We start from the raw sequence: 23619 nt of genomic DNA, 5'->3' as shown, positions 1-23619 counted from the left end.
CACACTCCCAGAGTAGACAGGTCCTCCATGACACTGCAGCTTCAGCCTGGCTTGGCAGTAACTTTCCTAAGGCCCTCTTGACATGGAAACCAGAGCCCCAAGGCCACGCACCCATGCTGGTACCCTTATTCCCTTCGCTGGCCCACAAATAAGCTGTGCCTGTAGCCTGGAGGGTTTCTACTGAGTCACGGCTCTCTGTGTACAGGCCACGTCCTGCGGATTGCCTGTTCCTTGCCTGCACTCTGCAGGGTTGCCTCCTGCACGCCCAGCATCTGCAAACTAGTGCACTTCTCTGCTAGCAAGTGGGCTGAACTATACCTTCTCCACTGAGGACCAAACCCAGCCTTGGGGCAGAGGTGGGGGTGGGGGGTCTCTTCCAAATTGGTTACTCTGCCTCGGCCCTATTTGTGTATCAGAGGGTTTAACCGTCCTTTATATTAAACTTTCCCGTTGAACACACCATGTCTTTTCTGTCTTCTAACTGCACCAGACTGATAGTACTGATTAACACAAAGACATCTTCCTTCACAGATGCAGGTTCTGACTGGATGTATCACTGCTTCCCAGTATTAATGAAGATAATTTAGGGTAGCCTAGGTAACACTTTCTGCAGAATCCTGTTGTTATTTAAGAAAAAGAGAAAGAAAAGAAAAGTAAAACAGACCAGCTGCCAGAAGGGGCAGTCTCATGCAATCAGTGTCTCTCTGGGAGTTGACCAGTAGTATCCAAGCAAGGTAGGTCCAAGCTGATTCTTGGTGCTCACGCTTTAAAGTCATACTGGCAATGCTGATCTGAAACGGAGCTCCTTAGAGCCCAGTCTTTATCTCATTTTTTTGATTTACTTTTGAATTTCTTTGTTCTCTAACATAGACTTTCAAAAAATCAATTACTAAATACCTAGGGAGGGCTTCCCTGGTGGCTTAGAGGGTAAAGCATCTGCCTACAATGCAGGAGACCCAGGTTCAATCCCTGGGTCGGGAAGATCCCCTGGAGAAGGAAATGGCAACCCACTCCAGTATTCTTGCCTGGAAAATCCCATGGACCGAGGAGCCTCGTAGGCTACAGTCTATGGGGTTGTAAAGAGCTGGATATGACTGAGCGACAACACATAAATACCTAGGGAGATAGCTATTTTTGGTTACACAACTTCTGACTGAGATAAGCAAACCACAGTGGGTTGTGGTGGTGAGAGGAAGGTGAACATAGCAGAGCAACTAGGGGCAGGGCCTGCACTGGATTCTGTAGGGGAGCAGGGACTATATTCTGATATTAAAACAAACTGATATACATCATTAAAGAAACTGATAATTTCTATTCATATAAAACTCAAAATGCTGTCTAAGCCTTGTTGTAGAAATCCTTCCCTGATCCCCTACATACCAGGATCTCCAGGGGGTTCTGGGTTAGAAAAGTACGAAAAGCACGCAGGCAAATGCATTTGATAAAGTAACTTACATGCAACACTGATAGAGAGGGGCGAGAATGCTTCTCTCATCCAGCGAGGGGTTCCCAAAGCTGAAAATTAAATAAAAACTTAGCGAATTAAATGAAAGCACCAGTTCCCTTCTTAGCATCAAAGTAAGAACAAATTCTATAAGAAACCCAAATGTGATCCTAGATAATTTTACGCCCACACAGCTCAAATCACTTAAATTAGAAATAAACAGGGTATGACCGATTAGACACAGGATTCCTAACAGCCTGCACTGCAGCGCTGAACAACAGATACACTCCTTTACCAGGGTCCTTTCTCCTGCCGGGACACTGCAAGGTGCTGGAGCATGACCGTTGTGACGAAGTGTGAAGTCCACAGACGGAGGGAGAATCTGAAGACCCCCACACTTGAGAAAGTTTTACGGGTGCTCAGAGAAATAAAGGCTATTCATATTAGGTTCTCACAAACAAGTAGAAAGTCATTTCCTGTAAAATGAAGTTATACTTGTTCTACTCCAAAATTACCAATAAGAAAAGACTTAGATTATCCTATTCCCTACAGCAAAGAATATGGTCAGATTTAAATTGGAAAAAACTGCTCACAGAGGCTGAGAAAATGGTGATTGGAAGCATATATAAAAATGCCTTAAGCAGTAATTCAGAGTTAGAAAAGAACTGATTCTGGAATAACTGTCAACCTTCCACTCTTTTCCTAGAAGCTCACCTTAATAGCTGGAGGGTCTGATAGCCCTCAGCACAGTGCAGGCCCTCGAATAAAAAATGGCAAAGGCAATTATTTCCATGTGTATTTCCACAGCACACATGATCACTTTTACAAGTAAGGATAAAGGTATTCAGGAACTGAAAATACAGTGTAAATGAAAATGAAAGACGGCACTGGCCACTTCCTGCTGGCCTCGCACTCTCTGTAACTGTCACCACCCTCCATGGAACATGAGGGGCCTGGTGTTCAGTATGAGGTGGTGGCCTGCTTAGTAAACGCTGCCCAAGCATTCTCTGCTGAGGATCCAGGGCTCAGCTTATTCTCAGCAACCGACATTAACAGTTAGTGACCTAGAGTCTGGACAGTTCTGGCTCCAAGGAAGTATTCTATTTAGCAAACAGTTATTAAGTATAACTAAAAGTGTGGCACTTAACTGGGTACCATGGGGAATGCAGAGTGCAAACTGAAAATACAACGTGCTCTTCAAATAGCTCAGATCTAAATAAGGACATTTCATTTATTCAAAATTAATAAAATTGTCTTATTCAAGATAGTGACTTGTCTTTATAATCACTAAACAACTGCTCTCCTACTCATAATAGAAAAAATCTGGGCCTAGACTGCCATAAAAATAGCAAAAACACCCTATCAAGTAAATTAATTTTTTAAACTGCATGACCCTTTAGATACTATATATTTAACAGTAACTAAATTTCATGTTCTGTTAACTATGTATTTCTCAAGATTCTAAACATCCTAGTCAAGAAAGAATGATATAAGTAGCAATAAATACAAGACTTTGGTTTCCAGTTGTCCATGAAGAGAATGAGAATCTTTGACTCCTTGGAAAAAATGACTTTTCCATTTTTATTAAAGTTTTAGATCCCTGAGGGTGAAAGGAGTATAAGCTCTGAACAAGCTGGAAGGATGGGTGCCCATGGCAAAGACCCTGAGTGGGAACAGGAAGGATGCCCTCTGTCGAGTCTGTTCTGGAGGTTTCCCAGGACATCCTAGACAGCATCCTTCTTGTATATACAAGACCCCTAATACAAGGAGATCCAACCAGTCCATCCTAAAGGAGATCAGTCCTGGGTGTTCTTTGGAAGGAATGATCCTAAAGCTGAAACTCCAGTACTTTGGCCACCTCATGTGAAGAGTTGGATCTTTGGAAAAGACTCTGATGCTGGGAGGGATTGGGGGCAGGAGGAGAAGGGGATGACAGAGGATGAGATGGCTGGATGGCATCACCGCCTAAATGGACATGAGTCTGAGTGAACTGCAGGAGTTGGTGATGGACAGGGAGGCCTGGCATGCTGTGATTCATGGGGTCGCAAAGAGTCGGACACGACTGAGCGACTGAACTGAACTGAACTGAATGGAGAGGGAGAAAGTCCTGCTGGTTCTACCTTTTGGCATTATCAAGAAGGATGAGCATACTAGCGCCTTCATCGTCTTGGAAACTCTCATAGTGATGGCGGTCAGCATTGCCAATCAGGTAATCAAAGACAGCTGTATCAATGATGTCCAAGAGGCGCGGGCCGGAGTCATAGGGAGACGTTTTCTTCACAGCATCGCAGTAGCTCTCATCATACTCCCACCTGGAGGCAAGCAGCACGGGGGGTGTTTGCTGAGTGTCAGCACCGCATGTAGCATTGTTTAAAATACAGAGAAGACAAAGTCCCAGACTAGCAGGTTTCCCCCGAACCATCCATAGTCCTTTTTATTTGTGGACAGAACCCCTGGCTCCTACACAGGGTCAGCACCTGATTAGGTACGGGAGAGAATAAAGTAATGGCTCACAGGAGCATTTACCTGGCCAATTTGCCCTCTCGGTAAGTCCTGCCCCATGGGTGTCGGTGTTTCTGTAAAGGCCACACATCTGGAAGCCAAAGCGTGACAGACCCCTCCATTGTGTCTCCGTCAGCACAGGCTGGCTCTGTTTCTCGGCAGTAATAACACTTCCCATAGAAACAAGTATTATTTCCTAAAGGAGAGAATGGAACCAAATACTTTAAGAGAAAAAGGATGACTCCAAATTCTCTGCAAACAATGCAGAAGAGAGCAGCTCTATGTGAAAACAAAGATCCTGAACTGATTTCAAAATCTTTATTTTTTGTATAGGAAATAAAAGCACATGGTATAAAAAAAAATTCAAAAGGATATACATGAAAAGATAACTCTCTGTTTCCCTCTCTGCCCTGTCTACCCAATCCCCTCCCAGAAGTCAACTACTGTCACAAGTATCTTTCTGAACTCACTTTAAGTAATGGCCTCTTCTCCTTTGACAGGACTGACATTTTGGCCAGAATGCCACGGGGAGGGAGAGAGGGCACAATGGCCCAGGACTTTGGTTTACATACTGGTTGGGGAGTGGGGTCTTGAGCAAATGAGTAAACAGACTGAGGATAATGGGAACCAGTTTTCTAATAGATAGATAAGGGAGTTTAACACATACAAAGGGAGAAGGCCAGAGTAAATCCTTCGCTGTTGAATTATAACTGAGGATACTGGTTTAAACAGATGGTTTAATACACAGAGATATAGAAGAAGACAAAATACCAATGTTTGTGTGTGTATATCTATGCATAGATATACACACACATGTATATATATCACATATGTTTTCTACCTCTGCCCCTCTAGAAAATCTAGAAACAGTGACACTCAGGTAGTAATGAACACACCTAGCACTCATATATTAGTTTCTAAATATTGTTTTGGTGCTATATTAAAAATAACCAGGGTTCCCTGGAGAAACAGATGATCCAAGGGCAGGAGCAGAGAAAGTACATCAGTCTGGGTCATATTGCTATGCCAGCCATAAGGAAGCACTCAGAGAATGATGGGAACATTCCAAATGACAGGAGCCAGTTTGTAGGGATTCCCCCTCGCCAAATCTGTGACAGTTTGATAATAGTAACATTGTTACTGAGTAAATTAAGAGCCTGCATGCTCATAGTTTTATAAATAAATAAGTAAATAAAAGTGAGGCAAGGTAAGGGGAGGTCTACTCGTCAACAGAATGGCAACCAGTAAGTCTAGAAGACTTAGCAAATCACCATTTGACAACTATCACAGTAGTAACTGATGTGGGCAAGAAATATCAATGAATGCTAAAACTGCTGGGCAAAAGTTTGGTGAGGATATAATGTTTATCCAGCTTTGAGTTTCTCCCTACAAAGTACTCAGTAATTACTTAGTGAAAGTGAAAGTGAAGTCGCTCAGTCGTGTCCGACTCTTTGCAACCCCATGGACAGTGGCCTGCACCAGGCTCCTCCGTCCACGGGATTTTCTAGGCAAGAGTACTGGAGTGGGTTGCCGTTTCCTTCTCCAGGGAATCTTCCCAACCCAGGGATCGAACCCAGGTCTCCTGCACTGTAGACAGACACTTTACCATCTGAGCCACCAGGGAAGTCCCAGTAATTACTTATTAGTAAGTATAAAACACTGGAGAAACCTTGCAGACACTCACCACCTTCATTAAGTGATGAGTTAACATCACAGGTAATGGGACCAACATCATGTGCCTCCTGATACTATGCACCGAGAAGTGAACAATAGCACTTTGTTGGCATTTTCACTAAAGTCTTTAAATCATAATGAAACATGAACATCAGAGATGTTCCAGAAAGTAACCAGCCTGCACTCTTCAAAAACCTCAAGGTCTTGAAAAACAAGAAGAATGAGAAACTGTTTCAGCCTGATGGAGGCTAAAAAAGACATAATAACTGACTGCAACTGAATACAATATCCTAGATTAAATCCTGGATGTTCACAGGCCATTACACAGACACATGGCAAAATCTGAATAGGGTCTATGTGATTAGTGATATTGGATCAGTGTTAATCTCCTGATTTTGATGGTTGAACGATGTTGTGTACAGAAGTGCCCTGGAAGTTGCGATATACTCACTCAAGTCTTAAGGGAGCATATAATGCAGTAATAGATATTCATGTCTGCAACCTGTTCTCAACCGATTCAGAAATATTAACAATTGGGAATCTGGGGGCGGACTCCAGATCATTTTCTGCAACTTTTATGTAAACATAGAATTATTTCAAAATAAAAACTTAAGGTAGGTAATGTTTTCTTTGCCCTCCACCTCTATGAAATATAACCATTAAATGAGCTAATTTCCTATACCTATAAAACCTCACATACTATTTTAACAACTGTTTATGTCATTAAAAATAAACATGTATAGGGGTCCTTGAAGAGACAAACTTATTAGTATTTCCACCCTCTGGCCTAGTACACACTAAATAGAAACTAATCCACTATACACTCCCCTCCCCTAAAGTTGACTCTATCACTCTCGATTACTTCAAAACCTCTGCCAGATAAAAAGAGATTTGAACACTAATTGAAAGAAACACCATCCTTATAATGTTTAAAATTATAATATAAACTTAAAAGTTTAATTTGACCCATCAAAAATACCAATGGGTCTTTTATGGGGTAACTAGATATGACAATTTTAAAGGTCACAAGAAAAAATATAAATAAGAACTGTTAGAAAACTGTTAAAATAACTGCAAAGAGAAGGGACTAGATTTATCAGACATCAAAAAATAGTATAATGTCTCATAATTAAAACATAGACCAGCTGAAGAACAGATATAATGTCCGACGGAACAGAACAGAAAGTCTAGAAACTAAAGCTAAATAAGCTGAAGAAAATATATTACAGGGGAAAAACAAGAGAGTCTTTAATAAACGCTACTGGGGCAACTGATAGCCATCTAGGGGAAAAAATAACAACAGTGGAGCCATACTTCATTATCGCTCCAACAATATCAAAACCTTAATGTGAAAAATAAAACTACAGAAGTACTAAAAAAAAAAAAAAATTCTTCCATAATGTTGGAGTGAGCAAGGCATAACTACGATTCAAAATCAGAAAAATCTATCAGAAAAGATGGATTGATACACTGAAAACAAAAAATTTCTATAAAGCATGTGTAAAGCAATTATCCTTCAATTAAAAAATAAATTTAAAAAATTCTATAAATAAAAAAAAAAAAAGAAAAAACTAAGCAAAGTCAAAAGAAATTAAAGAATTGGGGAAAATATTTATATCTCATATCACAAAGAGCTATTATCCTTCCTAAGTATGAACTCTTGTAAATCACGAGGCCCAACGACAGAGTTAAAAACGACTGAGGATATGCGAAGATAAAGAAAATACAAATGGCTCTTACACAAATAAAAAGATGCTACATGTGAAACAAACAAAACCCGAAGTTTGGTAATATGTTGTTGGTGAAGCTAGGGGAGAGGCATTCTCATGCATCATTGCTGAGAAGGTAAACCGGTTAAACATCTATGTAAAAATATATGTGCCCTTGACCAGCACTTCCACTTCCAGATATAGTTGATCATGCATGAAATATGTACAAGGTAATTCTGGGCAACACTGGTTGTAAAAACAAAATATCATAACTTTTAGGTCCAACAAGGGACTGGTTAAATGAACTATGGTGCATCCATGCAATGGAGCACGTTGTAACTGGTAAAACAAAAAAAGAATGAAAAAGCTCTTTACATGAAATAACAGATTTCCAAGATGTATTACATAAAAGAATAAGATGCAGAAGCATGTACAGTGTGATACATATTGTATAAAATGGTAGAGTTAGATAAAAATATATATTCATATTTCATACAAAAAGGACATAAAAAGAAATTACTAATGGAGATTGCCACTGGAAGTAGGGAGAAGGAATGGTTGGATGAAAGTTTTTTCATTGTACTCCTTTGGTATTTTTAAAAAATTGTGAGTTGTGGGAATATATTATTGATAAAAAAAAAAAACACAAAAGAAAACAAAACATTGCTTGGTGTAGGAAACTTGCTATCTATGTGATGAAATCCAAACTCCTGAGCTTGGTAAATAAGACCCTTTATAACTGAATGAAGTCAGGTGTACAGTCTAGGGGTGTGATCTCAGGTTTGCGGGTTCAAAATATAGACTATATACAGTCATTAGACTGCAAGACATTATGCATGTAATTTGACTTCTCTAAACTTCCTCAATAAAATGGAGATAATAGTTCTTCAACCCACCACTGGGTTGTGAGTGAGTGAGATAATCTCCAGTAGTGCCCAGCACAGTGCCTGACACACTGTCAGAGACCAGTCAATGCCAGCTATTTACTATGAATAATACCTTTCCAGATTTCAATATTCTGGTTTTATGGCCATGAACCTGAGGTTCTCAATCTTTCATTATTCCTGGATGCACCAATTTTAAAAAACTAGTTTTCTGATGACCTTAATCTCCATGCTCTCCTGGGACGAACTACCACTTATGATGGTAAAATCTGTACTTCCAGCCACACTTCTTTCCTAAGCTGCAGACTTTAGATTCTAAATGATTAGTTAACATTTACTCCTGGATATTCCTGTCAAGGTAAGATTCTGCACCCAATATCAGTGAGTGTGGGTCTTCCCCCACCACCAAGCAATTCCTGGACACTGGTGAGGTCACAAGTTAATTTTAATATTATCTACCCAGAGGTAGCATCAGACTCCACAGGTTAAGGGCTCAGTTCCATAAGCCTTCCACTTCAGGTGACAATCGCAAGTGTAGGTTGTCACCTGTGCTTCCTACCAACTGGCTATAAACCAGGGGTTCCTATTAGCCCGTTAGGGTTTAATCTGCTAGGGTAAAGAATATATAATGAGGAGAAGACAGTCTCTTCAATAAATGGTGTTGGGAAAACTGGAAAGCCAGATGCAAAAGAATGAAACTGGACAACTATTTTATAACATACACTAAAATGAACTCCAGATGGATTCAAGACTTGAACTTAAGACCTGAAGCCATAAAACTCCTAGAAGAAAACATAAGCAGTAAGCTCCCTGACACTGGTCTTGGCAATTATTTTTTCGATTTCACACCAAAAGCAAAGGCAACGAAAGTAAAAATAAACAAGTGGACTACATCAAACCAAAAGCTTCTGTACAGCAAAGGAACCATCAACAAAACAGGCAACCTACTGAATGGTAGAAAACATTTGCAAATCATGTATCTGACTAGGGGTTATAACTCAACAGCAAAAAGTAATCCAACGAAAAAAGAAGGAGAAGCTCTGAATAGACATTTTCCCAAAGAAGACAAACAAGTGGCCAACAGAGACATGAAAAGATGCTCAACATTATTAATCACGAGGGAAACGAAAACAAAAACCACAATGAGATACCAACTCATACCTGTTAGAATGGCTATCATTAAAGAGACCAGAAATAACCAGTGTTGGTAAGGCTGTAGAGAAAACCTTTGTGCATCACTGGTGGGAATGTAAACTGGTACAACTACTATGGAAAACAGTATGGAAGTTACTCAAAAAATTAATAATTAAGAGAACTACCATATGATCCAGCAATTCTACATCTAGGTACTTAGTATCTGAAGAGAATGAAAACACTCATTCAAAGAACTATCTGCAGCATTATTTATAATACCTAAGATATGGAAAAAGCAAGAGAGTTCCAGAAAAACATCTATTTCTGCTTTATTGACTATGCCAAAGCCTTTGACTGTGTGGATCACAATAAACTGTGGAAAATTCTGAAAGAGATGGGAATACCAGACCACCTGACCTGCCTCTTGAGAAACCTATATGCAGGTCAGGAAGCAACAGTTAGAACTGGACATGGAACAACAGACTGGTTCCAAATAGGAAAAGGAGTACGTCAAGGCTGTATATTGTCACCCTGCTTATTTAACTTATATGCAGAGTACATCATGACAAACGCAGGGCTGGAAGAAGCACAAGCTGGAATCAAGATTGCCAGGAGAAATATCAATAACCTCAGATATGCAGATGACACGACCCTTATGGCAGAAAGTGAAGAGGAACTAAAAGGCCTCTTGATGAAAGTGAAAGAGAAGAGTGAAAAAGTTGGCTTACAGCTCAACATTCAGAAAACTAAGATCGGCATCTGGTCCCATCACTTCATGGCAAATAGATGGGGAAACAGTGGAAACAGTGTCAGACTTTATTTTTGGGGGCTCCAAAATCACTGCAGATGGTGACTGCAGCCATGAAATTAAAAGATGCTTACTCCTTGGAAGGAAAGTTATGACTAACCTAGATAGCATATTCAAAAGCAGAGATATTACTTTGCCAACAAAGGTCTGTCTAGTCAAGGCTATGGTTGTTCCAGTGGTCATGTATAGATGTGGGAGTTGGACTGTGAAGAAAGCTGAGCACCAAAGAATTGATGCTTTTGAACTGTGGTGTTAGAGAAGACTCTTGAGAGTCCCTTGGACTGTAAGGAGATCCAACCAGTCCATCCTAAAGGAGATCAGTCCTGGGTGTTCATTGGAAGGAATGATGCTGAGGCTGAAACTCCAATATTTTGGTCACCTCATGCGAAGAGTTGACTCACTGGAAAAGACCCTGATGCTGGGACGGATTGGGGGCAGGAGGAAAAGGGGATGACAGAGGGTGAGATGGTTGGATGGCATCACCGACTTGATGGACATGAGTTTGGGTAAACTCCGGTAGTTGGTGATGGACAGGGAGGCTGGTGTGCTGCGATTCATGGGGTAGCGAAGAGTAGGACATGACTGAGCAACTGAACTGAACCGAAGATATGGAAGCCCTGGAGAAGGAAATGGTAACCCACTCCAGTATTCTTGCCTGGAGAATCCCATGGACAGAGGAGCATGGTGGGCTACACAGTCCATGGGGTCTCAAGAGTCGGACACGACTTAGCAACTAAACCACCACCACCACCAAGATATGGAAACAGCCTAAGTACTCATAAACATATGAATGGATAAAGAAAAGAAATGTGGTATATATGTGTGTGTGTGTAATGGAATATTATTAAGCCATAAAAAAAAGAATAAAATCTTGCCATTTGCAACAACAATGATGGCCCTTGAAGGCATTACGCCAAGTGAAATAAGATAAGAGAAAAATAAATCCTGTATGATCTCACTTACAGAATCTAAAATAAAACAAAACAAAGAAAACAAGCTCAGGGATAGTTGAGAACAGATGGATGGTTGCCAGAAGCTGAGGGTGGGGTGTGGGAGAAGTGAGTGAAGGACATCAAAAGGTACAAACTTCCAGTTATAAAATAAATAAGTCATCAGGATGTAATATACAGCATGGTGATTATAGTAAACTGCCGGGAGCCGGTAAAGCATTCCACTCGTGACAAAGGTCATGAGGAAAGAGGCTCGGCATACGCAAAGGCGGGATCGAGCCTCAGGAGTCCCCCCCGGATATTCTCGAGCATCTACCCCCCAAAAAACCAGAGTCTGCCTACTTTATTGCTTTGTGCTCTCACCTCTGACTTTACTGGGGGCTGTGCCCTACCACCATCTCGCTCTCTCTGTCAAAGAATTAACTTACAGCTCCAATTAATAAAGTTCCTGGGCAATTAGGAGTGTTTAAATCCAAACCCCTCAGATAGCTCTCTAACTCGCCTGACAAGTTTACCCGGACTCCTAGAGCCATGCATACGATTGTTTACAGTCTCCCAGCCTCAAGAGGCCCGGGAAGCTTAAGATATTCAAATAGCTTAGAGCCTCTCAGAGTTAGAAACTGTCAGAATAAAACTAGTAAAGGATTTCATTGATGAACCAATGTTTGTTGCCAAGTTTTCACATCCCCTGAATTGTATCCTTGAATATGTATTAATTAATAGTTGGTATGTAGAAAAAATAAGTAGTGGCCTTGGTGTTGGTAACTTTAGACCCTTAAGGTAATAAATTCTTTTCTTTGTTGTAAACCCATTACACATCCGCCCTATAGGAATGCAATTTTATCTTCGGAAGATGGCGCCAAACCTTAAAATAATTACTCTTAGAGAAAATAAGTCTTTGTTGATAAGTCCTTGTCAAGAGTCATAAAATGTTAATAGGCCTTCTGGCCAGAAGATGATGTAAATCACCTAAACCATTTGTATACGATAAATTTGCAGGAAAGAAATCCTGGTTTTTGATAAGGGTCAAGGACTGCTGACTTCGCATCCCCTATTATCCTCTATGTGTAACTTAGGGTATAAAAGCCCCTGTTAAAAATAAAGCTACGGGCCTTGCTCACCAACGCTTGGTCTCCCCATGTCATTCTTCCCTTTAACTTCCGGCTGAAGTCTCCATCTGGAGCGCGGATATCCTCTGCGACCATTTATTTGCCTGGGCTTCTAAGACCCACTCGAGAAGGTGTCTAAGGTGGGGCACCTTCCACTATTCGAGAGGGCGCCTGCGGCCTACGTAAGTGGTGCAAACTTCTTGTCTTGAAGTTTTATTGGTCTCCCACATAAACCAAGCTACTCAGCCTCTTTTCTCCACTGAATTTTCCTACTGAGCTATCTTCATTCTATTACTCTTTATATCTTTGATAAATATGTAAATAGTCGCTGACTCCGTCTCCCCTTCGAATACCCTGGATCAGCCGGGGATGGTCCCAGGCAGTAAACAATACTGTACTGCATATTTGAAAGTTGCTAAGTGAGCAGATCTCAAAAGTTCTCCTCACAAGAAACACAAAAAATTCTGTACCTATATATGGTGATGTTTGTTAACTAGACTTATTGTGGCAATCATTTCACAAAATACACAAATACTGAATAATTATGCTGTACATCTGAAACTAACATAATGTTGTATGTCAATTATGCCTCAATTAAAAAAGTTTTTGCTAGGACAGCTCCTAGGTGTCGAGAAACCAGTTTACTTCCTAGATTACTGGCTTATTACAATGGAGAGCAAGCAGCAGCCAGATGAAGAGATACACAGGGGGAAGTCCTGAACAAAGAAGCTTCTGTTCTTGTTTGGGGCCTGGCATAAGGGCACATAGAAACTTCTGGTTCACCAACCGGTAAAATACCCCAAACCCTGTACTACTGGATTTTTATAGAGACTTCCTTACCTGGACATGATCAATTACTAACTCCAGCCACGATCAGTTATTTCCCACCCTTCGCCCCCTCTCTGGAGAAAGTGCAAGGTACAGTCCTGAAAATGCCAAGCTTCGAATTATGGCCTGATCACTCACAGCTTCCATCCAGGAGGCATCCAGGACCCACCCAGAATCATCTCAATAGAATAAGGTATGCTCCTAGTGTCCTGAGGTAGGAATTAATAAGGGATTCAGGAGCCATGTATCAGGAAGCAGGGTCAGAAGCCAGTATATCTATTTCTTATTGTTTTATACAAAGAAACAAAATACCCCAAATTACATTATCTTCCTTTGCTCTATCTCCCTAAGTCTGTTCCTTTCTGTATCTAGTCATCCAACCCCAAAATTTTAGAGTCATTCTTAAAATTTTTTCTTCTCTCACTTGTCACACTTAGCTCAAACGTTTACCAAATTCTTTCCATTCTAATTCTTAAAGTGAAGTGAAAGTTGCTCAGTCGTGTCCAACTCTTTGCGATCCCATGGACTGTGTACTCCGTCAGGCTCCTCTGTCCATGGAATTCTCCAGGCAAGAATACTCGAGTGGGTAGCTGTTCCCTTCTCAGGGGATTTTCCCAACCCAGGGATAGAACCCAGATCTCCTGTATTACAGGTGGACTCTTTACCAGCTGAGCCACCAGGGAAGCCCAAGAATACTGGAGTCGGTAGCCTAACCCTTCTCGAGGGGATCTTCCCGACCCAGGAATTGACCCAGGCTCTCTTGCATTACAGGCGGATTCTTTACCAGCTGAGCTACCAGGGAAGCCCAGATCCTAATTCTTGAGTATCTCCTTAATCTTTCCATACCTGGTCCCTGCTTTAGTTGACTCACTGCATGTGAATCTACAACAGCCTCCAAAGGCTCTCATCTCATCTTGCCTCTTGCCAACTCATCCACCACAGTGTGGCTACAATTAGTTTTCTAAAACTCAAATCTCATCTTTTCATATTCAAACTCTTTCAGTGGCCTCCCAACGCCTATGGAGAAAGGCTTTATTACTTCAGCTGAACTCTGCAGTTTCCTGAGCTTTCAATGTCCCTCTCTCATTTCTTGTCACTGCTGTCTCTGCTCTGCCTTCTACCTGCAACAAGGTTAACTCAGAGAGCCTGTGAACTGGATGGAAACAAAATTACATTTTCCTTTTCATTAATTCCTATCTAAAACTTAGCATTTCCTTCAAGTATGATGGTAGGGAGCAAACCATAGTATTAGCATTAGCTGTGATTTTTTTCCACCAGAAGAAATCACAGATTTTCATATCATATTAGCATTGTTGCAGATCCCGCAAACTATCAGTTAGATTTATGGTCTGAAATCATGGTAGTTACTAGGTCATGCTAAATCTTGTTATTTAATGTGTAAAATAACAAAGCACATGTTACTCTATCACAAAGTTGCTTTTTATAATTTTAAGTCAAAAATGTATACTTCAATATTGTTGGTTTTACTTATAAATCTGTGTATTTTATGTATTTAAGAAAGGACAGAAAAGCTTCTTTAGGCTGCCAAAGGAATCGCTTGCACAAAAAACTCTAATAAGAGTTCTTTTCCAAACCTGGAGTGTTCTTTTCCACTGCACGTTCCTGCAGGACTGCTACTCTCTCATTAACCTGGTTAAAACTGTCACCGTCCCTGACTTCTAGACCCTCTCCTCTGCCCTTCCACAGTCCCACAGGCTCTCTGTAAATGTCTGGCTCCTCCTCCTTTAGACAAAGCTCCTGAGCGCAGGAAGGTGTGATTCATTTTTGTATATTCAACACCTGGTTTGGAGTCTGCCACACAGAAGTGAAACCAAATTTTGTTCAATGAATAAATTAATGAATATAAAAATATAAGCAGATCAAATATTTTAGAGTCTTAAAATCTGGGTCTGAATCCTGGCTAACAGTTAGTAGATCCGTGACTTGGAGAAAGTCTTTTAATTTCTTTAGACTTCTTTTTCATGTCTGAAATGTAGATAAATCTCCCCTATTCATTGCACTCTTTGTCAAGAGGATTAAAATAAGGTAACTGTGTGAAAGTGCTCTGTCAAGCTGCAAAGGTGCCCCAAATTTAGTTATACTGTGCAAAGGTCATTATTCGGAGAAGGCAAAGGCGCCCCACTCCAGTACTCTTGCCTAGAAAATCCCATGGACGGAGGAGCCTGGTAGGCTGCAGTCCATGGGGTCGCTCGAGTCGGACATGACTGAGCGACTGCACTTTCACTCTTCACTTTCATGCACTGGAGAAGGAAATGGCAACCCACTCCAGTGTTCTTGCCTGAGAATCCCAGGGACGGGGAAGGTGGGCTGCCGTCTATGGGGTCGCACAGAGTTGCACACGACTGAAGCGACTTAGCAGCAGCAGCAAGGTCATTATTATTTAAAAATGTGTCTCCAGCGAAACCCTCGAATGGCCTGCTATGGAGTGAAAGCTAATGTCCATCCTAGAATTCACATAATGAAGCCCCAGTACGGTGGTACTGGGAGCTGGAATTTTTGGGAGGGGGCATCATGATGGGATTAGTGCCTTTAATATTCAAGAAGAAGAGACATGAGAGAGCTTATTTCTCTTTCATTCTATCTTTGTCATGTAAGGATACAAAAAGAAGATTGCTGCCTGTGAATCACAAAGAGGGCTCTCACCAGACCCCAACCTTACGGGCACCCTGGTCTTGGACTTCCAACATCCAGAACCGTGAAAACAATAAATGCCTATTCTTTAAGCCACACAGTCCATGACACCTTGTTACAGCAGCCACACTAAGATGCTGCCCTGTGCTGCAGGGTGTATCCAGAAGCTCTTCCCTAAACATACGGTTCTGTGTACTTCAGGTCTGTGTGCGCTTGTCTCTATTTACTTCTTGCTATTCTGCCCAGTGCCCATCCCTCTCCACTGCCTGGTAGCATGCACAGATTTTTCAACACTCAGACGGAGTGTGAATAACCTCCTCTGCACTCCTTTGTCAGGCCTCTCCCTTCTCCCCACACCTTGCGCAGTCGGTATATGAGAGTTAACCTCCATTAGTCTCTAGATAGCGGGCCTATTCTTGACCTCCTCTCATCCATCAGGAATGCATGTTTGCCTGAGCATAAAATCGGGCAAGCAAAAGTGATTAGAAAATATACGAAACAAATCAGTGACACTGTATGCTTCTGGTTATTTGTAAGAAGAGCAGAGCCATAGCCTGCAAGTGTAAATTCTGAATGATGAATCTGTCACAAGTGCTTTAAATATTCAGTTTCATCTCATTATAAATGTAAATACATTCACTCTAGCAAAGCAAGGTGAAGTTCATCTTGAAATGTCTATTTCAACAGTCGTGTCAATGCAGAGCACTGTGTTATTGAAAATGTCACCATGAGGAGGCTCAGACAGGAGACCACAGCACCTTTGAATTCCTCCTATCTGCACTGTGTCTGCAAGAACAGGAGTGAGAGTTCTATGCAGACCCCTCAACTCAGAGCATGACAGTGGAGAACAGAGGCCAGAGGGTGGCAGTCAGTGCCACACACAGTGAGTTACAGGCTGACCTTCGCAGAGTAGGGGGCAGCAGTGGTGATCTTCCAGGCCCAAGTACAACCTACAACGGAATTTCTGACCCTCTTACAGAGCCGCCTTAAGGTCTGCTCAATTTTCAGGAAGCAGGACACAGTTTCCAGGAAAATACAGGGGCATGAAAGAAACCATCAAGGCAATGATATACAGACAATGATTGATTTAGGCCAAAATTTGAGTTTGAGATTTAAGATAAAGCAGAAGGAAATAAAATTATTCCCTAACCACACTAGCATAAATGATCTCACTTCCAACTTCATACACAAAGTGCACATTAGGGAAAACTTTCAATTTCCTGCCATCTACCTTTAGATCTATTTCCCCCAGTAACCTGAGAACAAGTTGCCTGATTTGCTTTTGCATTCCCTTGAGTTCTTCAATTCCTAAAAGTCATGAACAAGCTTGCTCTATGATGCCCCATTTATTAACTAACGCCTTATCTAAATGTCCTCTATAACCTTCTTACCTACGGTTAGGAAGGTGCTCAAGAGCTGCTCCGTGGCAACAGGCTTGATCTCTGTCCGCAGATTAACAAATCTGCCAACCACCAAGGGAGCTCGGCGGAAACCTAGAATCCTGGTTTGGAAGGTTGAACAGAAGAGAAAAATCTTTGGGGATATATTTTATTTTTATTTATTAAAAAAATTTTAATATATATATTTTATTGAAGTATATTTGATTTATAAAGTTCCAGATGCACAGCAAGGTGATTTAGTTATACATATATGCATATATTTGAGATGGAAATGGCAACCCACTCTAGAATTCTTGCCTGGGAAATCCCATGACAGAGGAGCCTGGCAGGCTACAGTCCACAGGGTTGCAAGAGTCAGACACTACTTAGCAACTAAACCAGAGTACGCATATATTAGTTTTCATATTATTTTCCATTATAGGTTATTACAAGATATTGACTATAGTTCCCTGTGCTATACAGTAAATCTTTGTTGCTTGTTGTGTATCTACGGGGATCCTATTTTAAACAGTAGGGTTTTTTCTTTTTGGCCAAGTTGAGCAGCTTACAGGATCTTAGCTCCCTGACTAGGAAATTCCCTAAACAGAAATCTTAAAAATCACAGCTAATCGTGTTATTAGGTGTGTAAAGGTACCATTGTGTGTGTCAGTCGCTCAGTCGTGTCCGACTCTTTGCGACCCCATGGACTGTAGCCCATCAGGCTCCTCTGTCCATGGGGATTCTCCAGGCAAGAATACTAGAGTGGGTTGCCATGCCCTTCTCCAAAAGATACTGTTGATTACTGGTAAATATTTTTCAGAGGTACATATGTTTATGAATTTAATATTGAGATGTAATTTATTGAAGACAAATCTGGCAAAATGTGAGCAACTGTTAAACCTAAGGAGTGGGTCTATGGGTTCATTATAATGTTCCATGTTTGTTAGAAATTTTTCATAGTAAGATTTTAAAATAAACTTAACAAAGCATTAAAAAAAAGATTGGGCCTAAACCCACACATGGTTTCAAATCTTTGCATAAAACAGAATACTGATAGAAAACTACACAAATTAACCTAAAAGGATAAATTCATAGGACAACTTAAATACAGATACATTTTAAGACACTTCTAATGGTCTCAAGTGCAGCCTTGGTGGAGCACCATCATTTTTTTAAAAAAGGAAATTTTCTTGCTAAAAAAATACACACTCCCTGAAGAAAAGTTGGAGGGGCAGAATTCAGAATACACAGAAAATTTATGGAAGAAAATTAAAATCATCCATAATTCCACAATCCAGAAAAAACTAGTGACAATCTGGCATTCAACCATATTTTTCAGACATGTATATATAGACATACACTCACTCTTGTGTGTATATACATAGTTGAAATTATACTATATGCAATTCTGCCTCCTGCTTTTCACTCATCATTGCATCATGAGCCTTTTCTGACTCTTTTAGAAAGTTGCCTTAAGGTTTCTACAATTACAAATGACTGTGCAATAAATAATCCATTGTTCAGGGCTGCCGACTGATTCTCTATCCTAAACTCATTCTTAAAAAAGCCACAAAAGTAAGGAGATCAACAGATCGATCAAAATAACATAAAAATTGAGAGCACCTTCTGAGGCCAGAGGAGGGGGTTAAATCCTAATGTAATGGAGAAATAGCAACTCAGAGCAGAAAAGTGTAAGGAGCATGGGGTGGGAAAGAAAGTGGGGAAGTACCTTTTCTCCCCACTGACCATTGTCAGACCAAAGAAGAGCATCCATTTAGTGTTGGGAAGCCGTACTCAGTGGCACTTGAGCCTGGCTGGGGCAGTTAACAAAACGGAGAGGGGGCTGGTCAGAGAATAGCTTTCAGACTTTGAGGGAGGGAAGGGCTTTTAAATATAAGACCCCAAAGCACAGATCATAAATTGAAACATTATTTAATTAATATCCAAAATAGTAATTTCTGTACAAAGACTACTTCACTACAAGTTAACAAATAGGTGCTGTGCTGTGAAAAGATGAGGAGGTATCTCTGCCAATAACTGGGGGAATATAAAGGAACAATGAGATACCACTTTACATGTATCAGATTAACAGAAATTAGTATGTTGGATAATATGAAATATCGGTATGGTTATAGGAAAAAGATCTTTAGGCACTGCTGGTGTCCATTAACAGAGAAACAGGAAAGGGATTAGGGATGAAGAAAACAAGGAAACAAAGTTTTGCAAAGATTAATGTGCAGTTAAGTGATGAGTAGGATCTATCCAACTCTTTCCCACTAGGTCTTAATAGGGGCAGTGAAAATTCATGGTGTTATGAATGAACATTCATTTAATTTTCCCTGTCATTAGATGTTTAGGGTGCTTTCAGATTTTCAGTACTGAAAATGCTACTAGCTAAGATCTTGCTATATGTATCTTTGAATTTCTGATTCTCTAGAGTACTTTTTAGAAATATCTTCCGAGAAATGTCTTAGATGTTTGCATAAAAAGGTAGCTATTCATTCAAAGGGTATGAACATGAAGATTCTGGATACGTGGTGCCAGAGTTCTTAAAGATGGAACCAATTAACAATGACACAAGCAGCATAGATGCCAATCTATTCCTGCCAATAAAGTACTATCTTTTTTCTAATCTCTGTCACTTTCAGTAGGAGAAAACAGTACCCCTTATTTCACTGGATTTTTTTTGGTCGCACTCTGTGGCTTGTGGGATCTCAGTTTCCCAACCAGGGACTAAACCTGACCCTTCCACAAGAGAGGCGTCCTACCCGATGGACAACCAGGAATTATCTGGATTTGTTTTTTTTTTTACTGGTGAATATGAATTCCCTCTGTCATATTTACTAGCAATCAGTAATTTCTATTCAGCCAACTGTGTTCTTAAACCATTTCTACTAGTGTTTTAGAGTATATATAAGATTTTATAAACTTATATATTAAGGCTATTAATGTTTAGATTATATATTGGATTCAGGTATTTTCCTCCCAAGTTAGTTTGCTTTTAAATTTTTACGTTTTTTGACATATGAGTTAAATTTTTTTTTTAGTTGAATCTACTGAGTTTTTAAAAATTTAATCTATTTATTGGCTGCAGTATGCGGGATCCTAGTTCCCTGAACAGGGATCAAACCCATGCCCTCCTGAAATGGAAGCACAGAGTCAACCACTGGACCACGAGCAAAGTCCCTCTTTGTGATTTTTAAATTATTGCTTTTATACCTATAAAATCCTCCCTAATCCTGAAAAAAGACAAAAATTCATCTTTATTTTCTTCTAGTTTCCTTATAGATTCATTAAAAAAATATAGTGAATAATTTCTTTTAAAGTCTATCAACATGCCCTGATTAAAGATCTGATCAAAAGGAGCACCTGGGACACTAGACAATTCAATTACAAGAATCCTGACTAATAACCAGCTTAAAAAGTATTAAGTTTTCCTCATTAACTTACACATTTAGAATTCACATTTATCCTGGTTATTGAAGCTGTGCATATTTTGTATGAAGGAAAATAATATTTACATATATGTCATGTTATGTTTCCAGCATATGAGGATAAATGAGTATTACTTAAAAACAAAATCAAAACAAAACAAAAACCAGGACTGCCAGGCCCAATTAATGACCAGTTCAATTTAGGGATGTGAAGTCAAACTTTGGTTTTCTTCTTGCCATTTTATTTACCCAAGTAATGAGGCACTCATACAAATTTAGTGGAAGCAATCAGTTATCTAAAGTAAGTTAACAAGTCAAAGTTATTACACTTTTTTTTTTAATTACACTTCTTTGAAAGGAGTCCACAAGTCCTCTCCAAGATATTTTTAAAAGGAAATAAAACAAATGTAACCCACTGTGATCGCACATACCTGTCCAAATGAAAGGCTGCTACCTCTGCATTGTGTCTATCATAACCAGCATATGGTTCCCCTTCTACCACATAGTCCCGGTTATACCTGCAGAGCGAATGGGAAGCACAGATGTAGACATGAATTACATCAGTACCAGAGGTGACAGTACAAGAGGCAGAACAGAAACTCTGCAAGTCTGATTCACTCTAGTGGCCTCTGTCAACCCTGAGAACAGTCATGGGTTAGCATGGGTCACCAGTAGATGATGTGAAGAAGAAGTGGAGAAGAAAACTAGAATTATACATCTACCTCTGCAACCATTCTATGAATAAAACACAGATGTTATTTCTACCCCTCCTGAAGACTTTCAACGTAGCTTAAGTAAAACTAGAAGGTACTTTTCTGAACTCTTTGTATCTTCAGCACAGTGCTAAGTCTATAGTTGGTGCTTAATAAATGTCTACTGAATTGTCTATTAGACTAAACTGAAATAATGAAGACAAATATGTAATTAAAAGGTCTTGCTTACCAGAATGGCTATGGTAAGGCTTATTAGAGAAGTTTAAATTTCTTGGGGAAAACAATGGTCCTGATATGCTTCAGGTTTTGTTAAATAAGTAGGAAAAGGAAAAAATTTTTAAAGTTATCTGAATAATTATTCTCTTTTTAAGTTTATGATGATGCAGTGGAAGGAATACTGGACTGCAGTGAGAGTTAGGTAAAGCTCTGTCATTACCTGCCTGGATAACCTTGAGTAAAACCCTTCTTTTCTGTGGGTCTTAGATTTCTTATTGATAATATTAGGGGCTGGACCAAAAAGCAAGTTCTAAGATGTCTTTGCAAAGAGCTGACTGATTGGAAAAGACCCTGATGCTGCGAAAGATTAAGGGCAGGAGGAGAAGGGGGCGACAGAGGATGAGATGGTTGGATAGCATCACCGACTCAGTGGACATGAATTTGAGCAAACTCCAGGAGACGGTGAAGAACAGGGGAGCCTGGCGCACTGCAGTCCATGGGGTTACAAAGAGTCAGCCATGATTTAGCGACTAAACAACAACAAAGATGTCTTTCATCTCAAACACCACTCCGATGATTTACATCACATGCATGACATAAATGAAGGATAATGAAAACTGGCATATTTCTTTCTACTAATTATACAAAGAGATACAACTTAAACTTGCTAATGGGAAGAACTGAACACAATTCATCTATGACTTCTACTGTTCACTTGCATTTCCTGAATCAAAAGGAGACCTAGTAGGCTTTACAAGACAGAAATAAGTTGAGAATGATGTGAAGAGGAGCCACTCCACTAAGGTCACTTGGGTCTCCAATGCTGAAATGGCCATGGGGAAGTGGGAAACAGTACTATACAAGGCAGTGACCTTCAACATAAATGACCACAGGATATAAAGTGAAACCATGTTCATAAAACACATTTTCAAGTCAAAGCAATGAAACATTTATGTGAGGAGACAGACATGCCTCAACACCTGGCTGGACACCAGTTTCTTCTTAGCCTGGTCAATATACTCATATGTATTTTTTTGTTTCTGGTGTCAAAGCATCATTTAGGCTGCCTAGGATTACACCTGCTACCTCCAAATGAAAAGTCTCAGTTTTTAAATAGGACTGCAGTGAAAGCTGACACTATTCAAGCATTTCTCTCTCCACTACAGCTGCCGGTGACAGGCCTGGAATACTTTATTTCTCAGGACTCCACCGGAGCCACAGAAGACTGTGGTGATATGCAGTCCACTCCTTTCAGTGAAATGTTAGAGAACTTTCCAGAACATGGAAAGTCTGCACATAATGAAATGTAAAACCCTAGAAAAATTCAGAAACTTTGGGAGTGGGCTGGAGAAACAGGAAGGGAAGGAAATGGGAAAGGAAGAGGAACCAAATGAAAGAACTGCACTGGAGTCCAAAGGGCTGAATCCTCAGTTCACATTTGGTTTTTGTGAAACATGAAAGTCAGAACCCTGGATTTCACTTTTCCCAGAAGTAAAATGAGTAGTTAGACTAGTTGATCACCAAGGTCCCTTTCAACACTTCCTATGATCCTTCACTTCTCCCAAGCTCTGGGCCCTTACCAGCTTGTTCTTTTCCCACCATAACTGTAGTTTTTGTCTATGAAAATCAATGTACTTCCAGAAAAGATACAGCTACATTAAAAAACAAAATTACTTTTATAATAATGTAAGGCAAAATGTGCAAATAAAGGCATGGCTGTATTCCTGTATATTTCATGCACTATACAAATCTTCCATCTTTGACAGGAGGACATGGACAACCAGGCTCCAGAAATGCTGAACCACAAGTGGCTGTTAAAGAAAGGTGCACGTCTCAACTCAGCAGGAAGGACTTAGATCCTCCTCTAAACAGAGCGATCCATCTTAAGTCACTGACAGAACAACGAAATTCATACAGTAACTGCCGATAAATCACTCCTATCCTCCTGGTGAAGGACATCAGAATGTGACCAAGGACATTAATTTGCACTTACACTAGGACTAAATAGTCTCAGAGGCCCCTGGGGTCAGAATAGCAATTTGCTGGGTGTTTTTGGACTGGAGCAATTTCTACAAGCACTTAAATGTGAACCCACTTTCCCCAGCCTGCGAGAGCGCCAGGTATAATCAGCCCAGGTCAGTGTGTGCAGTGAGTAGGGTGCTACCACCCACTGTAGGGGCCTC

The 23619-nt window shown here is 40.3% G+C and overlaps 1 protein-coding gene across 2 annotated transcripts in view; it reads right to left on the bottom strand.

Annotated features, from left to right (window-relative positions):
• FAM20B (FAM20B, glycosaminoglycan xylosylkinase) overlaps positions 1 to 23619 on the bottom strand; it is a 45070-nt gene that overhangs the window by 4948 nt on the left and 16503 nt on the right. For both annotated transcript variants that reach the window (XM_027565444.1, XM_027565445.1), the window contains 5 exons: positions 20939 to 21025; positions 17086 to 17195; positions 3971 to 4142; positions 3565 to 3756; positions 1456 to 1515 (listed from right to left, as the gene is read on the bottom strand). In XM_027565444.1, the coding sequence (XP_027421245.1) occupies positions 1456 to 1515; positions 3565 to 3756; positions 3971 to 4142; positions 17086 to 17195; positions 20939 to 21025 (621 nt within the window). The remainder of the gene's footprint in view (positions 1 to 1455; positions 1516 to 3564; positions 3757 to 3970; positions 4143 to 17085; positions 17196 to 20938; positions 21026 to 23619) is intronic.

Source organism: Bos indicus x Bos taurus, chromosome 16, assembly GCF_003369695.1.
Source record: "Bos indicus x Bos taurus breed Angus x Brahman F1 hybrid chromosome 16, Bos_hybrid_MaternalHap_v2.0, whole genome shotgun sequence".
NCBI lineage: Eukaryota > Metazoa > Chordata > Mammalia > Artiodactyla > Bovidae > Bos > Bos indicus x Bos taurus.
This window is presented reverse-complemented; position numbering and strand designations above follow the sequence as displayed.